This window comes from Microcaecilia unicolor, chromosome 3, assembly GCF_901765095.1.
Source record: "Microcaecilia unicolor chromosome 3, aMicUni1.1, whole genome shotgun sequence".
Taxonomy (NCBI): Eukaryota; Metazoa; Chordata; class Amphibia; order Gymnophiona; family Siphonopidae; genus Microcaecilia; species Microcaecilia unicolor.
Window position 1 is genome coordinate 168,174,507 of NC_044033.1, and position 19,110 is coordinate 168,193,616.

The 19,110-nt window shown below is 42.5% G+C and overlaps 1 protein-coding gene across 2 annotated transcripts in view; it reads right to left on the reverse strand.

The window, feature by feature from the left end:
• MOXD1 (monooxygenase DBH like 1) overlaps positions 1 to 19,110 on the reverse strand; it is a 184,328-nt gene that overhangs the window by 38,946 nt on the left and 126,272 nt on the right. For both annotated transcript variants that reach the window (XM_030195216.1, XM_030195218.1), the window contains 2 exons: positions 4,822 to 5,001; positions 3,484 to 3,586 (listed from right to left, as the gene is read on the reverse strand). In XM_030195216.1, the coding sequence (XP_030051076.1) occupies positions 3,484 to 3,586; positions 4,822 to 5,001 (283 nt within the window). The remainder of the gene's footprint in view (positions 1 to 3,483; positions 3,587 to 4,821; positions 5,002 to 19,110) is intronic.

Consider the following 19,110-nt stretch of genomic DNA (forward strand, 5'->3'; position numbering starts at 1 on the left):
AGGAGAGGAGGGACATGGGCGATAAGATACAAATATTTCAACACTTGAAAGTTATTCATGACCAAACAAAATCGTATTCAAAGATGGGGGAAGCTAAAGAACTAGACAGCATAAAATGAAGTTGGCAGGAGGTAAACTTAAAAGCAACATCAGGAAACATTTTGCAGGGAGGGTGGAGGATGCCTGGAATGTCCTCCTGGTGAAGGTGGCAGAAGCAAAAACAGTCAAAGAATTCAAAAAGGCATGGGATAAATACAAAGCATTGCTATATAGCAAGAGGATGGAATCCAAGTAAAACTTAAATGACTCTCACACTTCAATTCAATTCAGGACTTATATACCACTAATATCCCCCATTCTTAGTTCAGTGCGGTTTACATCGTAAGTGGGACTTAGGATGAATACAGTGTTGTAGGTGGAACATTTGTTGAATACAGTTTTACACTTTTACAAACTTGCTAGAAGAAATCAATCTTCAATTAGCATAGAGAGGTGTAACTTGCACGGAGCAGCAGGTACAAACTTAAACAAAGGCATAAAGGGTATAACCTGCACTGAGTGGAATGGAAATATGTAGCTGTCTCACTGGCCCGACTAGATGGTCTATGCTGGTCTTTATCTGCAGTCATTTACTCTGTTACTATGAATATCCTGCTCAGCATGTGTTTCTGACTCCTGACCCATACATTTTTTTGAGGAATGCTAACTTGAAAAACGCATGCTAACAAATGCACAACCTTAATAGAATGATGTGTAGTTATCTTACTGTGTTGTTATCTGTTTTGGCTGTCCTAGGAACTGAAGTTCTCATATACGTTTTCTAACCAGCTTAGAATCATGGATAGTAAACATGCATGCAAATGAAGTCAATAATCCATGTAAAATTCTTCAAGTTAATACAAGGGCCGGTGTTGGGGGGGGGGCAAACAAGGCAACTTCCCTGTGCCCCACAGCTTCAGGGGGCCCCCCATGATCTACCATCTCTTCCCCCTTCTTGCCAACCTGATCCAAGGTCTCCCTCCCTTCCCTGTCTACCTTACATCATGTTTTTGTTGACAAGGGATCGTCAATGAGGCAGCGATTCCAATATGCTGCATGGCTGTCCCTGCGCTGTTCCTCTGCCACATTCCACCCTTTTCTGCCACAACTTTCTGTTTGGAAAGTGGCAGAGGAACAGTGGGAGCGTAGTCACAGGCACTGTATCAGAATCATTGTCATGCTGACAATCCCCTGTCAACAAAAACATCATGATGTAAGGTAGACAGGGAAAGGAGGGAGACCTCCGATTGGGGAGGCAAGAAGGGGGAAGAGATGGGAGACCGCGGGGCCCCCTGGAGCTATTTTAAAGTATACCAGGGAGGGGATGTGGAGGAAGAAATGATGGATCTGTGAACAGGGGAAGGAGGGGAGAGAGATGGCAATGGGGCAGAGGGAAGGAAGAGAGAGGGAAAGATGTTAGACTCGGGAGTGATGGGGAGGGAGGGAGAGATGCTAGATGGGAGGGCAGTTGGGAAGGAAGGGAAGGAGAGGCAGGTGTTGAATAATGGAGGGGAGGAGGTAGGAAGAGATGCTGGCTCATGTGGGATAGGTTGAGGGGTGGGAACAACAGCAGGAAAGACAGCTGGAGCAATGTTTGACCATGGAGGGGTGAGAAAGGATGAGAGATGATTGGCCATGGGGGGGGGGGGCAGAAGGGTAGAGAGATGGGACAGGAAGATGACAGGGGTGTGGAGAAAATGGGACATGGAAATGTTAGGCCATTGTGGTGGATTAAGGAAGGGAAATATTGTGCTACAACAGTGGAGGGAGGGAGAGAATAGTGGAAATGTCAGAGCCATGTGGGACAGGCCAAAAAGGGGTGGCAAGATAATGAGTGAGAGGAGGATAGTAAATACAGAAGTAGAAATATAGAAATGGAGGGTAGATGAAAGATGAAAGGGAATAGCAGGCTAAGGAAGGAGTGATGGGAAATGGGACAGCTAGGGAATGAGAGAAGAATATGGAAAGTTAATTGGTAGCTGAAAAGTTAAAAGAAGGAGAAGGGCAAGAAAGAAGGTGAAATTTGAGTGGATAGAGAGTCTGAAAAGAAAAAAAGGGAGATAAGACAGATAAGGGAAGGATCAATATGTCAGAGACAGTTGTGAATAGAACAAGACAGGAGAGAAATGAAAAGACAAATGGACAAAAGTTGCTGGAAAGAGAATTAACAGATGACAGACAGAGAAACTGGGACCAATATGACAGAAAAATAAAATGTCCAGACAACAACAATTTCAATTTATTAACTGGAATATGTTAACTTTGGTATTTGTGTATCATAGATGACTTTGTATAGTGTTCAGTAGCATAGACGGTTGAATGTTGGGAATGGGCAGGGCTGAACTTAAGTGGATGGGCACCAATATTTCTCCCTGCTGCCTAACTCCTGCCCCCTCCCCACCTGCCTGAATGCAAAAATATAAATACCTAAGCTGGCAGGGATCTCCAGGCCCAGCCAAGTGAAGACTTCCTCTTCCTTTGCTGCTCCAACAGCCAAAACTCTTCCAAGCTCTGCAGCCAGTGGCAGTGTCCTGGAACTGCTGCTGCCAATGCTGATGCCACTGCTGACCCATGCCCATGAATGCTTGGTTTTTCTGCATACATGAAAACTGAGTATGTATGGGCGGGGGAGGGCAGCAATGACGGCAGCAGCAGCAGCAGCTTGAGGACACAGCCACCAGCTGCACAGCTTGGAAAGCTCTGGCTGCCGGACCAGAAGACGTATTCTTCAGTTGGCACATCTTGGGAATCCCTGCCAGCCACAAGGGTGATGGCTAATTTATTTATTTTTTTTTTTTAGGGGGGGGGTCTGAGCCCAAAGTGGGGGGAACCGAGGCCCTACGTGGTGATGCTACCGATTGTGTTCAATGCGAAAAGGAAGTGCATTTCTATTTTTATTTCGTCAGTGTTGCAGTACTTGCCATTTTTCAGTTTTGGTGTTCATATTTCTATTTCTAATTTCTGATCACTAGTGAAGGCCTGTCTGTGTTTTGTGTGTGAAGAAGACATTTAAAGTTGTTTTATGTGTCACAGCAATGGTGGATGGGGAGATTTCTACCCTGGACCCCACCATGTCTAAAACCGGACCTGAGTACAAATTGATGTAATACTATATTAACACTGAAAATCAGTGAACAGACTCCACTGGGACCTGCATATTAATGAGTAGCACACCTTAGTGAGTAGGAAATTGGAAAAGATATGTCTAAGTTCTAAATATATTAGTAGAAATGGCATCTTGGACGTGAAATGTACATTGCCAGCTAGTACCAGTAGAGAGAAAACACAGAAAGAAGAGGTTGCTTACCTGTTGGGAGAAATAAAGAGAAGAAGAGGAGAAAGTATGATTTTGAGGGAAGAGACTATAGTAAAACCAGGGCAACACCATCAATACATTTGTATATTGGCAGGAAAGGTCTGTTTTATTGGTATCATTTGGCTTACCTTCCAGATATGATGGGTTGTCATAGTGAATTTCCATAAGCACATACTTAGGATCTGATGGTGTACCAATTGATAGGCCAGCATGAGGAGGATAAGTAAAACCCTGAGACATACAGAATATTAAATGGGGATGTATGAGTTAGTAGTTAAGGGCAGCGGGGAAAAAACAAACCAACCACACTTTTAATCATAAAAACATAAAATAAACAGATTTAAAAAAAAATAAAACTGGACTAACTAATAGGCTATTTGCTATTACTGAGGATCCATGTTCACGGAAGTCGAAGTAATTATTTAAGAGAAAATACCGACTTTATTTCTATAGCAGTGGTTTTCAAGCAGGTCTTGGAATATGCCCTAGACAGAGGGTTTCATGATATCCACAAAAAATGCCTTACAAACCTTCATTTCTCTTGCATATATTTGCATATTTTGCAGGTAAACATACATGTTGACAGTCTGCATTTTCCGTATGGGTGGTATATTGGTGTATTAGGGTCTGCCCAGTGTAATATTTATGTTACAGTAAGGTTCTGAGTGTGTTTTTGCACAAATTTGTGCATAGTAACATAACATACATAGTAGGTGACGACAGAAAAAGACCTGTACGGTTCATCCAATCTGCCCAACAAGATAAACTCATATGCGCTACTTTATATGTATACCTGACCTTGATGTTTTGCAGTTGAGTGATTGTGGTTAGTATATGCTTTGAGCAACCACTTTATTCTTTGACATATGATACATATCTAATATCTACACGGCCGCACCGGAGAAGAGGACTTCGGATGGCGGGGGTTGGGGACCCCTGCCAGCAAAGTGACGGCAGGTTGGCAGCGGCGGGAAGGGGGAGTCGAAAGGGTTGATGCCGGGAGGGGGGGGTCAAAGGTGGTGGTGGTGGTGGCGGCGGTGGCAGGGGTGTCAAAAATGGCAGGGGGGGGTTGGTGGTGCCGGGGGGGATAAAATGTGCCCCCTCACCTTGGGCTCTGGACCCCCCCCCCCCCTGCCGAAGTCTGGCTACGCCCCTGCTAGGGAGTTCAACACAAGCTGTGTTATTCAATTTACATAATAATGAGATGCTTTGCATGTCATTAATATGTAAAATATGTTATGTTAAACTTATCTGAGATACAGTAAAATAACAATTTTGTCATTAATGAGCATTAAGAAGCATCTATTGTATGTTTTTCCCTTAACTCACATTAGCAGCTACCTTATAATTTATGTGGACTATCCACTTTTAAAATCTAACTAAACCAGATGTTGTCCAACTATTGTTTCTTATCAGAAATCTGATAATGCATTGTAAGTTAGAATCTGACATGTTAACTTCCTTACCTCTCCACCAATAGCCCATGCAAAAATAACAGTCTCACATGTGAGGAAGACGTCAGGCATGTTTGGGTGGTAACATTCATGGCCGTAGTCCAGCACACTGTCATTCAAATGCCTATCACATTCATACAACAAAATATGGTGCACAAGATTCTCATGACCTTTTTGGATCAAGGGTTGAACCTATTGGACAAAAAAAAACAACAACCTTAATTCAGAAGTAAATAGCATAAGATATTACTTATCAATCAACCATTGGACGTCCAATAAGACATTACAAGTACTCTTTTTTTTTTCATATTAGAACTTTCTTACATATATATGTAGTAAAAGGCAAAACCAAGTCCCATTAATGAGGAAAAAGGAGAAAATAGCACAGAATTGACAATAAGGGAATGCAATGACTATATCACCACTTCTAGGTACCTTATATTCAAGACCATAAGATATAATTTGTTATCCCCCAACTAACTGACAGTCCAGAAAAATAGGAAATTCACTTAGAGGGGCATTTTCGATATGACGTTTTTGCTTTGTTCCACCATGGCAGAAAATGAGCAAGTTTTGGAAATGTTCAAATTCCGCCCCAACACCCCACCCCACCCCCTTGTGATAGAAATATATACAGAAAAATTATACAACCCCCAAGAAGCCTCTGATTGTAGTACAACACCAGAGAAATAGGAGATGTAACTACCCCAGCACTGTGCAAAATTTAAAGTTAGCAAATGTAAATTCCAAAAATCAACATATTCAAATCACTAAATTGCAAATAAAAAGGAATCTTGTTTAGAAGGAATGGATCTACAGAATCTTAGCGGAGATTGGGTGGCAATGCCAGTAACTGGAGAGTAAAACCAGGGCTGGGCAGACTTCTATGGTCTGCACTCTGATCATTGCTGAATAGATATGGATGGGCTGGAGTGTAAATTTTAAGTGGCTTCAACGTTAGCTTTAGAACTTCTAGTGCAGGAACAATGATGGGCAGACTTTTACAGTCTGTGCCCTGATAAAGGCAGGGACAAATCAAACTTGGGTATACATATAAAGTAAAGTATCACATACCATGTAAAATGGGTTTATCTTGTTGGGCAGACTGGATGGACCATATAGGTCTTTATCTGCCATCATTTACTATGTTACTATCCAGCTTATAATCGAAAGAGAAAAACGCCTATATTTCGACCCAAATCGGGAGATGGGCATTTTTCTCGCAAAGACGCCCAAATCGGTATAATCGAAAGCCAATTTTGGGCGTTTCCAACTGCACTCCGTCGCGAAAACGAATAAAGTTGACGGGGGCATGTCGGAGGTGTGGTGGAGGCGGGACTGGGGCGTGATTATCAGCCGAGGAGAGATGGGCGTCTTTAGCTGATAATCGAAAAAAAAAAGGCGTTTTGACCGCGACTTTGGGTCACTTTTTTGGACCCTTTTTTTTCATGAACAAGTTCCAAAAAAGTGCCTCAACTGCCCAGATGACCACTGGAGGGAATCGGGGATGACCTCCCCGGACTTCCCCAGTGGTCACTAACCCCCTCCCACCAAAAAAAAAACCCACTTTACAAACTTTTTTTCCAGCCTCTATGCCAGCCTCAAATGCCGTACCCACCTCCATGACAACAGAATGTGTTTGATTCTGTCACAGCCTTTCCCTGGGTCAGATGTGGCTCTCGGGTGCAGTACAGGGTCACATCAGCATTACATTGTGGTGAGTGTAGGGTATTGGGCTCCGTGATTTTATTAGCTTCTGTTACAGTCTCACGATGTTGGTAGTTGGTAGGCTCTTCTCCCATGGTGCTTTTCCCCCTGCCTACTGGGTCAGAGTGTGCCCTGTTGTGTTTCCGGTAGTCCATGAGGTAGTGGCCATTTTTGTAAGCCAGTTTTAGATCCCTTCCATGTGTTAGCCAAGTTAGAGAACTTTTTCTTACCTTGAATGTGGCTGAAAGAGGGCATTGTACAACATTCTACCAGCTCTGACCTGCTAATCTCACTACCAGGGAGACTCGTTGCCAGTGGTGGGGTACAACCTCTGATCTGCAGTTAACTGTGAGTAAGCGTGCTTATTCCAATAAAGGACGTTTTCGGAGAGATTAGTCTTCAGGTGTAAACTGGTGTGCCAATGTTAAACAGCAGCAACAAGTCCTAGAGGCCTGCGTGTATGCAGGTCCCTGGAGCACTTTTAGTGGGTACCGCAGTGCACTTCAGCCAGGTGGACCCAGGCCCATCCCCCCCCCCCACCTGTAACACTTGTGCTGGTAAATGGGAGGCCTCCAAAACTCACTGTACCCACATGTAGGTGCCCCCTTCACCCCTAAGAGCTATGGTAGTGTTGTACATTTGTGGGTAGTGGGTTTTGGGGGAGGGGGGTTGGGAGCTCAGCACCCGTGGTAAGGGAGCTATGCATGTGGGAGCTTTTTCTGAAGTCCACCGCACTGACCTAGGGTGCCCAGTTGGTGTCCTGGCATATCAGGGGGGTGAGTGTACTACGAATCGTGGCCCCTCCCACGACAAATGGCTCGGATTAGGATGTTTTTGAGCTGGGCGTTTTTAGTTTCCATTATCGCTAAAAAAAAGAGACGCCCAGCTCAAAAACGTCCATTTTTTCGAAAATACGGTTCGGCCCGCCCCTTCACGGACCCGTTCTTGGAGATAAACGCCCATGGAGATAGGCGTTTCCGTTCGATTATGCCCCTCTATGTTTGTTGTCTGGACATTTTATTTTTTCTAATCCTGTTGGTCTCAGTCTCTTGTTTCTGCTTTCCTCTGACTTTTCTTAACTCTCCTTCCAGGGTCTCCAGTGCATCTGATAGTTCTTCTCTGCCCTTGCGTCTTCCTCACTTTCTCTCCTATAGCCACTTTGGACATTGATCTCTACCTCTCAGCTTTCTTCCATTTAATTTTCTCTCTCTATCCATTAAGATTTCACTCATCCTCCTTATCATCTACTTCTCTATCTCTCTCTTTTTACTACATCTACATACAGTTTTTCATTTCTTTCCCTCATCCTAGCCACCATTCCTTATTTCTCTCCTTTTAGTAACTTCCCCCACTCCCATGTCTAGTATCTCTCTCCATCACTTTTCTCCATCTACCCTCTCTAGCTCTCTCTCTCTCTCTCTCCCTCTCTCTTTGACCAATGTTTCCCAATCATTCCCTATTTCTCTGTACCCAACATCCCTGTCCATCTCCCCATTTCCAGTATCTCTCTCTGTCTTCTCCATGTGTCCAGCATCTTTTTTTTCTCTTTCTTCTCTAGCATCTTTCTCACTCTCTCTCCCCTCCAGCAGCTGCCTCTTTCTCTACTTATTCCCTCCAGGTTCAGCATAACCCCCCCCCCCCCCTCTCTCTCTCTCTCTCCCTAAATCCTCCCTTTGTTGAGTATTGCCCTCTCTTTCTTCTTTGTGCAGTGGAGTGGAGGAGTGGCCTAGTGGTTAGGGTGGTGGACTTTGGTCCTGAGGAACTGAGTTTGATTCCCGGCACAGGCAGCTCCTTGTGACTCTGGGCAAGTCACTTAACCCTCCATTGCCCCATGTAAGCCGCATTGAGCCTGCCATGAGTGGGAAAGCGTGGGATACAAATGTAACAAAAAATAAAAAAATCTGCCCTTCATCTCCCTATCCCTATCTCCCCCATCCAGCATCTCCTCTGTATCTTAATTCCCACCTCCATGTTCCCCAGTGTTCAACATCTCCCTATGCCCCTGTGATGTCCAACATTTTCCCTACATCTTCATATGCGCTATCCAGTCATGTTCTGTATCTTCCTTCCATCTCCCTATATCTTCCAATGTTCAGATTCAGAATCTCCTATCTCCCAATTCTGCAGCTCTTTTCTGTCTCACCCCCCAAGCCCTTGTGATTCAGCAGCTCCCCCTCTTTTAACCTCCCTGGTCCAGCAACTTCTCCCTCTCTCCCCCCCAATCTGGCAGCTTCCCTCTCTCTGACCCCCCTTTGATCGTGCAGATCTTCTCCCTCTCGACTCCCCCAACACCCATGATCCAGCAGCTCCCCCTCTCTCATCACCCCAGCCCCTTTGATTCAGCAGTTAAGTGCAGTATTCAGCTATGGGGCACCGCATAAAGAAAGGACTGACTTCTTACCAGTGGTTAAGTGCTGCTGAATAGGCTATTTAACTGTTCAGGAGATGTTTTTGGCCAGTTAAAGTGCTTTGAATATCGACCCCGAAAATTCTCTGCTATAGATATGGCTACTTTAAGTATAAAAACAGAAGGATAAATAATCCAATGCAGTAGTCAACGTTTGTTGTATACACCAGTCATGGTGATTCAATTGTCCACGTATAGTCAGTGCCGTTATTAGCAGCAGTGAAAGGCACTAGCAGCGATATTTAGCCACTTTCAGGGCAATTCTATATAAGGGTGCCTATAGTTAAGCACACAGAGGGTACCTGGTAGGAGTCTGCTCTTTAATGAAAGCGTGAAAATGCCAGTGCCTAATTTAAATGGAATACAGGTCATGGTTCTTTTTAATTTTCTGAGGTGTTGCCCCATATCTTCAAATAATGGCCACCATGCTAATTTCCCAATTAGCAAATGGCCATTAGCGCATGATCCCTTGTCGACATCTATTTACTAAGGGTTCCCACGCTAACCACGCAGTAATCAGCGCACAGTGATCTATTTATTTATTTATTTCTCACATTTGTATCCCACCTTTTCCCACTGATAGCAGGCTCAAAGTGGCTTACAAAAATATTGTAGTAAGTTACAATGCAAGAAGTACAATTTTTCAAATTTAGCAGAATAAAAAATAACAGCTAAACAGCGATGGGTATTGAAGTAAGATATGAAATAACAATCAGTAGTGAATATGAAAGATAAGATGTAATTAGAGTCTATTGGATCTTATAATAGCAAGGGGTAATTCTGATTATGTTGAACCTGGGGAGTAAGCCTTCTTGAACAATACTGTTTTCAATGATTTCCTAAAGTTTAGGTAGTTCTGGGTAGTTTTTGTTAATTTGGGTAAGGCATTCCACAGTGTGATGCAGCTACACTAACAGATTAGCACTGGGCATGCCTATTTTGTGCCCCAAAATACCATTTTCTATTCTTTTAGCACATGGGTACCACATGTCAGACACAAAACTACCACGGGACACCTGAGCACACCCTGCAGTAAGTACGTGTTACTGCAGCGCAGTAAAAGGCCCCTAAATGTTATAGACAAAAAGTATTTTTAGCCCCATTAGATTTTAGAATGGTGGTACAGACTTTTGTGTTGCCATACCTAGACAATTTTAACATGCTGTATATGGGTTTATCAACAGCGGCATGCAGTTCATTACAATGATTTCAAAATGCTCCTGCTCGGGTCATCAGTGGGTGATCTAGATTTGACCATCTTTCTCCAGTGCTGCAAGATCTCCATTGGTTTGCCGGTAAAGTTTTGAACTCTTTTTTTAAATGTCTGTTTAGTTTTTAAGGCTTTATGAGTTTTCTCTTTATTACAACTATATAAATTGCATCACGAAAGTTGCAGTATAAGTCAACAAGAGTTGTTGAGTATACCTGCAGTTGCTCGGAAAAATATTATCTAAAATTGTTTTTTTTTCCAGTTAATAGACCTGTAATATGGAACACATTTGACAAAGAGTTGCAAAATGGAACAGGATTACCTTACTTTTGTAGGAAAGTGAAAACACATTTAGGGCGAGTTTCTAGATATGGTGCCAAAAAAAATCAGCACGGTTTATAGAATAGCACTCACACTCAGGAATTGCACCTAACTTTAGGCACAGCCATTTGTATCAACTGAAATATGGTGCAAATGTATTTGCCTGCACTAGGCACGTATCTGTGTTATTCTATAACAACACACGTTAATTTTAGGAACGCCCCCGTTACACCCATGACCCTCCTATTTCCATGCCCCCTCTTTCAGATCACATGTAAATTTATGGGTGTAAATGCCAAATAAATCTAATCAGTGCTAATAATTGCTTGTTAAAAAGTCAATTATTGGCACTAATTAGCTCATTATTCAATTAAATTGTGTGTGCAAATTGGACATGCGCCCAAATTTGTGTACGCAATTTTGGATGACTTTTATAGAATTAGGGGGTTATTCTCTCTGCAGTGGCGTAGGAAGGGGAGGCAGGGGGGGGCGGTCCGCCCCGGGTGCACACTGCTGGGGGGGTGTCGACTCCGCACTGGTGCACTGCCCTCTCTGCCCCGGAACAGGTTACTTCCTGTTCTGGGACAGAGAGAGCAGTGAACCAGTGCGGAGCCGACACACCCCAGCAACGTGCAGTCAGGGCGGATCGGCCCTCCCGCCCATCCCTCGCCGCAGGTATGCGCTCCGGGGGGGGGGTATGTGCTCCAGGGGGGGGTGCGCCCCAGCGGGAGGAGGGTGCGCCATGCTGCACCCGGGGGGGGTGCGCAGCGGCGACCTGCCCCGGGTGACAGCTCCCCTCGCTACGGCTCTGTCTCTCTGGTACTTAGGCAATGAGAAGAAATTTTGTTGTATTACTTTGTGCACCATTTCAAGAAGGATGTAGAAATCGGAATTGAGATGGTCAGGTCAGGATGTCTCAAGTTTTGCCAGCGTAGGCCTGTTCTAAATTATGTGGAGAAATGGACATTAATGCACCAATTACATGCAACGGGAGCATCCATTTTAGAACCATATACATCTAAAACAGGGGTTCTCAACCCAGTCCTCAGGACACATCAAGCCAGTCAGGTTTTCAGGATATCCACAATGAATATACATGAGAGAGATCTGCGCGCACTACCTCCATTATATGCAAATCTCTCTCATACATATTCATTGTGGATATCCTGAAATCCTGACTGGCTTGATGTGTCCTGAGGACTGGGTTGAGAACCCCTGTTTTAGATGTATATGGTTCTAAAATGGATGCTCCTGTTGCATGTAATTGGTGCATTAATGTCCATTTCTCCACTTTCTACCCACCATTACTACCACACATAAAACAACTTTAAATGACTTCTTCACACATAAAACACAGACAGACCTTCACCAAACAAGGGATCAGAAATTAGAAATAGAAATATGAACATCAAAATTGAACTGGGAACCCTAAGAAGTTAAATTTGGCAAGTACTGCAACACTGAAGAAATAAAAACAGAAATGCACTTCCTTTTGTACTGAACACAATCAGTGACATAGCCACGGGGGGTCTGGGTCCCCCCCACTTTAGGCTCAGATTCTCATACAAATCTCAACATTGCAATTTCACTAGACGCAGAAAAGGAATTTGATAGAATTGAATGAAATTACTTATTTTACATACTCGATTGGTTTGTCTTTAGTGACAACTTCATTCAAATGATCAAATTACTATATGATAATCCTTTAGCCTCTTTACTGATTAATGGAAATATCTCCAAACAATTACCTTTTAAAAGAGGAACAAAACAAGGTTGTCCTCTTTCCCCACTCCTATTTAATCTAGCACTAGAACCCTTGGCACTTGCCATCAGAGCTAATGAATCCATCCATCCATGGCATTCAAGTGAACAATCACACATTTAAATTATCAATTTATGCTCAAGTTCAATCTTTGTCACCAATTCTAAAATGTATTGATGCATTTCCCCTCCTATCAGGATACACAATTAACTGGACGAAATCAGCAGTTATGCCCCTTTCTCGTTTCACTATGAAACATCACATTCATCAATTCCCATTTAAATGGGAAAAGGAAAAAATAAAATATTTATGGATGTGGTGCAATAACAACCCTATGCAAACTATTAAAATTAACTCAGAATACATTGCTAAAATAATTAAAGATACAGTAGATTATTGGTCCACTTTATTCCTTAGCTGGTGAGGAAGAAATGAGTCAATCAAAATGGTACTTGCCCCCATAATAAGCTACATTCTTAGCCATATTTCCCATGTTTTTATAAAAACTGGATAGTCTCCTTAGTAAATTTTTATGGAAAAACAATTTCCTCAAATAGCTCTAGCTAAATTAAAACTCTTGAAATCTAATGGCAGTATAAATTTTCCAAACTTCAAAATGTATCATCTGGCCTTTCAAGCTTCTCAAACAATAAAATGGTTTGATTTATCATTTACCTCTGAGCAACCAGGATGGCTCTTATATGAGAGAGCATTAGTCCACCCTCTTTGCCTTACACTCCTCTTGAAAACAAATAAATTCTCACATTCTTCTCTGTCCTTCATCATTAAATCCCCCATCAAAACATTAGAAGACCTCCATTTTCATTTACATAAGTACATAAGTATTGCCATACTGGGAAAGACCAAAGGTCCATTGAGCCCAGCATCCTGTTTCCAACAGTGGCCAATCCAGGTCACAAATACCCGGCAAGATCCCCCGGATGACACCTACCCAAACTAAATACTGCTTTCCGAGGTCCTAAATCATCTTTTCTCAATTGGTATATATGGAAACAAGCAAGACTGTGGTCACTTTCTCAAGTCTCTTTCAAAGGCTCTCTGAATTTGTTTGAAAGCTTACAAACCCTCTACAATCTACCACATCAAGAATATCCTAACTGGTATTTCCTCAAAAATCTTATTAAAAATACCATACATATCTCAAATAATGACCCATCCTCATCAAAATTTATGACTTGGATACAAACCCTTCTGTCCACAAATAAAGCTGCTTCAAGAATTTATAAAAAAAAAATATACAGTGGGGGAAATAAGTATTTGATCCCTTGCTGATTTTGTAAGTTTGCCCACTGACAAAGACATGAGCAGCCCATAATTGAAGGGTAGGTTATTGGTAACAGTGAGAGATAGCACATCACAAATTAAATCCGGAAAATCACATTGTGGAAAGTATATGAATTTATTTGCATTCTGCAGAGGGAAATAAGTATTTAATCCCTCTGGCAAACAAGACCTAATACTTGGTGGCAAAACCCTTGTTGGCAAGCACAGCGGTCAGACGTCTTCTGTAGTTGATGATGAGGTTTGCACACATGTCAGGAGGAATTTTGGTCCACTCCTCTTTGCAGATCATCTCTAAATCATTAAGAGTTCTGGGCTGTCGCTTGGCAACTCGCAGCTTCAGCTCCCTCCATAAGTTTTCAATGGGATTAAGGTCTGGTGACTGGCTAGGCCACTCCATGACCCTAATGTGCTTCTTCCTTAGCCACTCCTTTGTTGCCTTGGCTGTATGTTTTGGGTCATTGTCGTGCTGGAAGACCCAGCCACGACCCATTTTTAAGGCCCTGGCGGAGGGAAGGAGGTTGTCACTCAGAATTGTACGGTACATGGCCCCATCCATTCTCCCATTGATGCGGTGAAGTAGTCCTGTGCCCTTAGCAGAGAAACACCCCCAAAACATAACATTTCCACCTCCATGCTTGACAGTGGGGACGGTGTTCTTTGGGTCATAGGCAGCATTTCTCTTCCTCCAAACACGGCGAGTTGAGTTCATGCCAAAGAGCTCAATTTTTGTCTCATCTGACCACAGCACCTTCTCCCAATCACTCTCGGCATCATCCAGGTGTTCACTGGCAAACTTCAGACGGGCCGTCACATGTGCCTTCCGGAGCAGGGGGACCTTGCGGGCACTGCAGGATTGCAATCCGTTATGTCGTAATGTGTTACCAATGGTTTTCGTGGTGACAGTGGTCCCAGCTGCCTTGAGATCATTGACAAGTTCCCCCTTGTAGTTGTAGGCTGATTTCTAACCTTCCTCATGATCAAGGATACCCCACAAGGTGAGATTTTGCGTGGAGCCCCAGATCTTTGTCGATTGACAGTCATTTTGTACTTCTTCCATTTTCTTACTATGGCACCAACAGTTGTCTCCTTCTCGCCCAGCGTCTTACTGATGGTTTTGTAGCCCATTCCAGCCTTGTGCAGGTGTATGATCTTGTCCCTGACATCCTTAGACAGCTCCTTGCTCTTGGCCATTTTGTAGAGGTTAGAGTCTGACTGATTCACTGAGTCTGTGGACAGGTGTCTTTCATACAGGTGACCATTGCCGACAGCTGTCTGTCATGCAGGTAACGAGTTGATTTGGAGCATCTACCTGGTCTGTAGGGGCCAGATCTCTTACTGGTTGGTGGGGGATCAAATACTTATTTCCCTCTGCAGAATGCAAATAAATTCATATACTTTCCACAATGTGATTTTCCGGATTTAATTTGTGATGTGCTATCTCTCACTGTTACCAATAACCTACCCTTCAATTATGGGCTGCTCATGTCTTTGTCAGTGGGCAAACTTACAAAATCAGCAAGGGATCAAATACTTATTTCCCCCACTGTATATATAGCATTCTAATCCCAATTTATGTGCCTCTTTACAATCACATTGGGAAAAAGAGTTGAGGGGGTCTTTTACCTAGGCATGCTGGCCTTTTTAGCACACGTTAAAAATAGGTGCATGCTAAACACTAAAGACACCCAGAGAAATACATTGGCGTCTTTAGCATGCGCCTAGTTTTAGCGCACACTAAAAATGCCAGCGTGCCTTAGTAAAAGACCCCCTGAATCATCTGGAAGAACTAATTGGTCACTATTCTGGTTGAAATCTAACCATCCTACTATGTCAGCACCTATAACACAATCCTCTTATTACATTGTACATAAAGTTTATTGGATTCCCTCCAAATTAACTAAACTCTCGGTCATAAATAATAGCTCTTCTAGTTGTTGGTCCTGTTCTCAGAAATATATATTTTATTCCACTGCTCTAATGCTTTTCTGAAATGCAGTATGGGACAGGGTATCCTCTATTATCCCTGTAGAACAACCTGTTCATATAACCTATAGTACTTATTTATTTAGATTTTGCTCACACCTTTTTCAGTAGTAGCTCAAGGTGAGTTACATTCAGGTACTCTGGACATTTCTTTGTCCCAGGAGAGCTCATAATCTAAATTTGTACCTGAGGCAATGGAATGTTAAGTGACTTGCCCAAGATCACAAGGAGTAGCAGTGGGATTTAAACCAGCCACCTCTGGATTGCAAGACTGGTGCTCTAACCATTAGGCCACTCCGTATTGTTATATTACGTTCATCTAACCCTGATCTCAAACTCCCATAAATCTTTTTTAAAATGTTCAACATTATGCTGGCAATTGCCCTCAACATAGCCAGTTGAACGTAGGCAAGTAGAGAGGATATCCAGTGGCCCCATCTGGTTAAGTGCCTCTGAATATCCTCGGATAGCCCTATAAAGATGATTTTTTAACCAGGAAGGAACCTGTCCTGCCTGGTTAAACCGCTTTAAATATTGATGCCCAATATGACTCCTTGAGTTCTGATCTATAAACATTCATCATTTTTCACACCTTAAGAATCAGTAAGCGCTACAGTTCTGGTTAAAGTTCACAAGAACAACAAGTCCTCGGATGGAGATCTGTTTCTCCAATTCCAATAACAGAATGCTCTCCTATTCCAAATAATCATTACCATACTCAATATAGCAGGTCCCAGAGGAGAGTCCTGGTCTCTTTTTGAATATCCTAAATAAAATATACTCGTCTGCATGACCATGTCCAGTTCTTTCATTGCTACATCACTTTTGTCCTCACTAATCATTCTCCCACCCATCTTTGCCAGAGATGTCTGTGCAGGCAGCAAAACATTCCAAGAGTTGACTGCAGCTGGAGAGGATGAACCCCCTGTACACCATTCCTATACCGGTAGGAGTAGCAGATGCTTTCCCTCTTACCTGGAGCTCCTGTGCGTGAGCTCTGCCAGGCAGATTTAAATCTAAACTCATTCATCATAATGCACAGAAAATGACCAAAACATGGAGCTGGCTCAACAATGGTTTCTGCCCTGCTAAATATTGTGTTCCCCATCCTGCTCTTGAGGCCTTTGTTCCCTAATATAAACATCAAAATAAATATCTCACACCCAGTCAAAAAAAACTGTGGATAGATCTACACATATGGAGGAAAAAGCCTCAGCAAGCTCAGACCTCAAATATCAGGTCTATCAAAGGATTAAGTGCAATCATTGGCATAAGACACCTCCTGTGCTCCCTACAGATTTTAATATTTTTTTTAATTTTTAAAATCTTTTTTCCTTCTTTTCTTTTTTAAAAAGATAATTGCTGATTCACAACATAAAGCTTGTACTTAGCTTTGTAAACTGTCCATTGCAGCTACAGCACTTCTCAGCAGCGTTGTCCGACAATGGCAGCATTTCATTACACTGCATCAGAGATATGAAGAACTCTCTTATTAAGTACTTTCAGCACCAAGCTCGGCAAACACAAGAAGCACATGAGGTTTTTTATGCCAATGATTGCACTTAAGCCATTGATAGACCTCATGTTTGAGGTCTGAGCTTGCTGAGGCTTTTTCCTCCTTGTGTATCCCAAAAAGATATATCCACAAATTTTTGACTGGGTGTGAGATTTTATTTTGATGTTTATATTTGTGGAACTCCACCTCCTTCTTGTTTTAAGTCTTTGTTCCCTACGCAGTGCCTCTAATCCTGCCATAGTAGGTAGAAATCTATTCACTACTAATGGAGAACCATTGTGCTCACCCATCTGAGTACCCCTCCCATTTCAAGCCTCATCCAAAAATCTGATGTATTCCGTTCCCAGCCTCTGATTTAAACAGCACGCTGCACTGCTTCCATTGCTGGAAAGTATTGTGGCATATGACTCACTCTGTATGGATATGATCTCCAAAACAAAGGCAGCATTGTGTTGAAGTGCTAAAACCAGCTGAGATATTAACGACCCTACAGGAAAAGCAGAGGGTACAAAGTAAAGCTAAGGACTCTTCACACCACTGGATCATTAGCAGACAGGAAATACTCAATATGAAAAGCATTAGTGCTATTACAACATATTAAGTAGACCAGAAAAGCACAATGAATCCCTTTTCCCTACCACTTTTTAAAATCTGTTAGCTATACCGAGGAATGCCAAGAGAGGCAACCTTCCAGTTGCTTGTGGCACTCTGAATAGGTAGTTAGAGCCTACTATTAATTTCTGAGGCAGTGCAATAAATCAATCAGTAATCTAATAAAACCTTGATTGCCATAATTTTCAACTTAGAAATGACCTTACACTAGCTTTGGTAGAGCTGGATGAGAGACTCGAGTCAGAGACACCATGGGGGTAATTCTATAAGGAGCCACACAGCTATAGGTGGCAAGGTGGTATATGCATGGTGGTATTCTAGTCATTTGTGTATGTAAGTGGCTATTTATATATGTAAATGACCTTTTATAGACTACCAGCTATCAGAAAAGTGGGCGCCATGATTGGGTGGCACATACTTCATGGGCAGGGTGCACAGGTGTACACATATATTATAGAATGCTATAATTTACATAGATTCTAGCATACAATTTGGCACCAGCTCTAGGGCTGAGGTGCTTGTCTTTTAGATCTAGCCCATTTTTGGCCATTTGCACTAGTATTCTGTATAGAAAAGTAGATATCTACACTTCTTTATAGAACAGGCTTGAAATAGGCACCATAACCAGTATCTTTAGTAGGTATCCTGTTTTAGAATTACCCGCACAGGAGGCAAGTGACTGAATAACCTGTGCAAGTGCCCTTATAGAATACGAGAGTAAATCCACAGCAGCAGCCAAAATGTAGATGTAAACATTTGCAAAATATATGGCTCACGTAAATGATTGCACCAAAATGTAACATTTATACACATAGCAGTATTCTGTACATTGTCCATCTAAATCTTAGCTTTGCCTATGACCCATTCATGCTCCTCCCCTGTGAACAATTACACTTTCCCACGTTTTGTCGCCTAACATTTGGCGCCAGAAGCTATTTTTATTCTATAGCCAGTTGAGGGTCAACTTTTGTTGCTGGATTTGTATGCTGTTTCAGCACTATTTCTCCACTTCACACTGCAGCTGGCAGAGTACTTTGACCCCTGAGGTAGATGGCTTTCCACAGAAACATGGCCCAATTTCGGGTCTTATTTTTAAGTATGGATGCTTTGTCAACTAAGCAGTGGATTTTCCCCAAGTCCATTTTAATAATGGTCTATGGACTTTTCCTTTAAGAAATCATCCAAACCTTTTTTAAACCCCGCTAAGCTAATTGCTTTTACTATATTCTCTGGCAACAAATTCCAGAGTTTAATTACACGTTGAGTGAAGAAAACTTTTTTCTGATTCATTTTAAATTTACTACTTTGTAGCTTCATTGCGTGCCCCCTAGTCCTAGTATTCTTGGAAAGATTGGGAAGTTTTGGGGGGGTGAGGAGGCTGTTAAGATAGTAAGTAGAAAACGTCTGGACTATATAGGCTTTGGGGAGCTATAAGAGTCCAAGCTCCCTAATCATGCAAAATAGTGAATTGGAGGAGG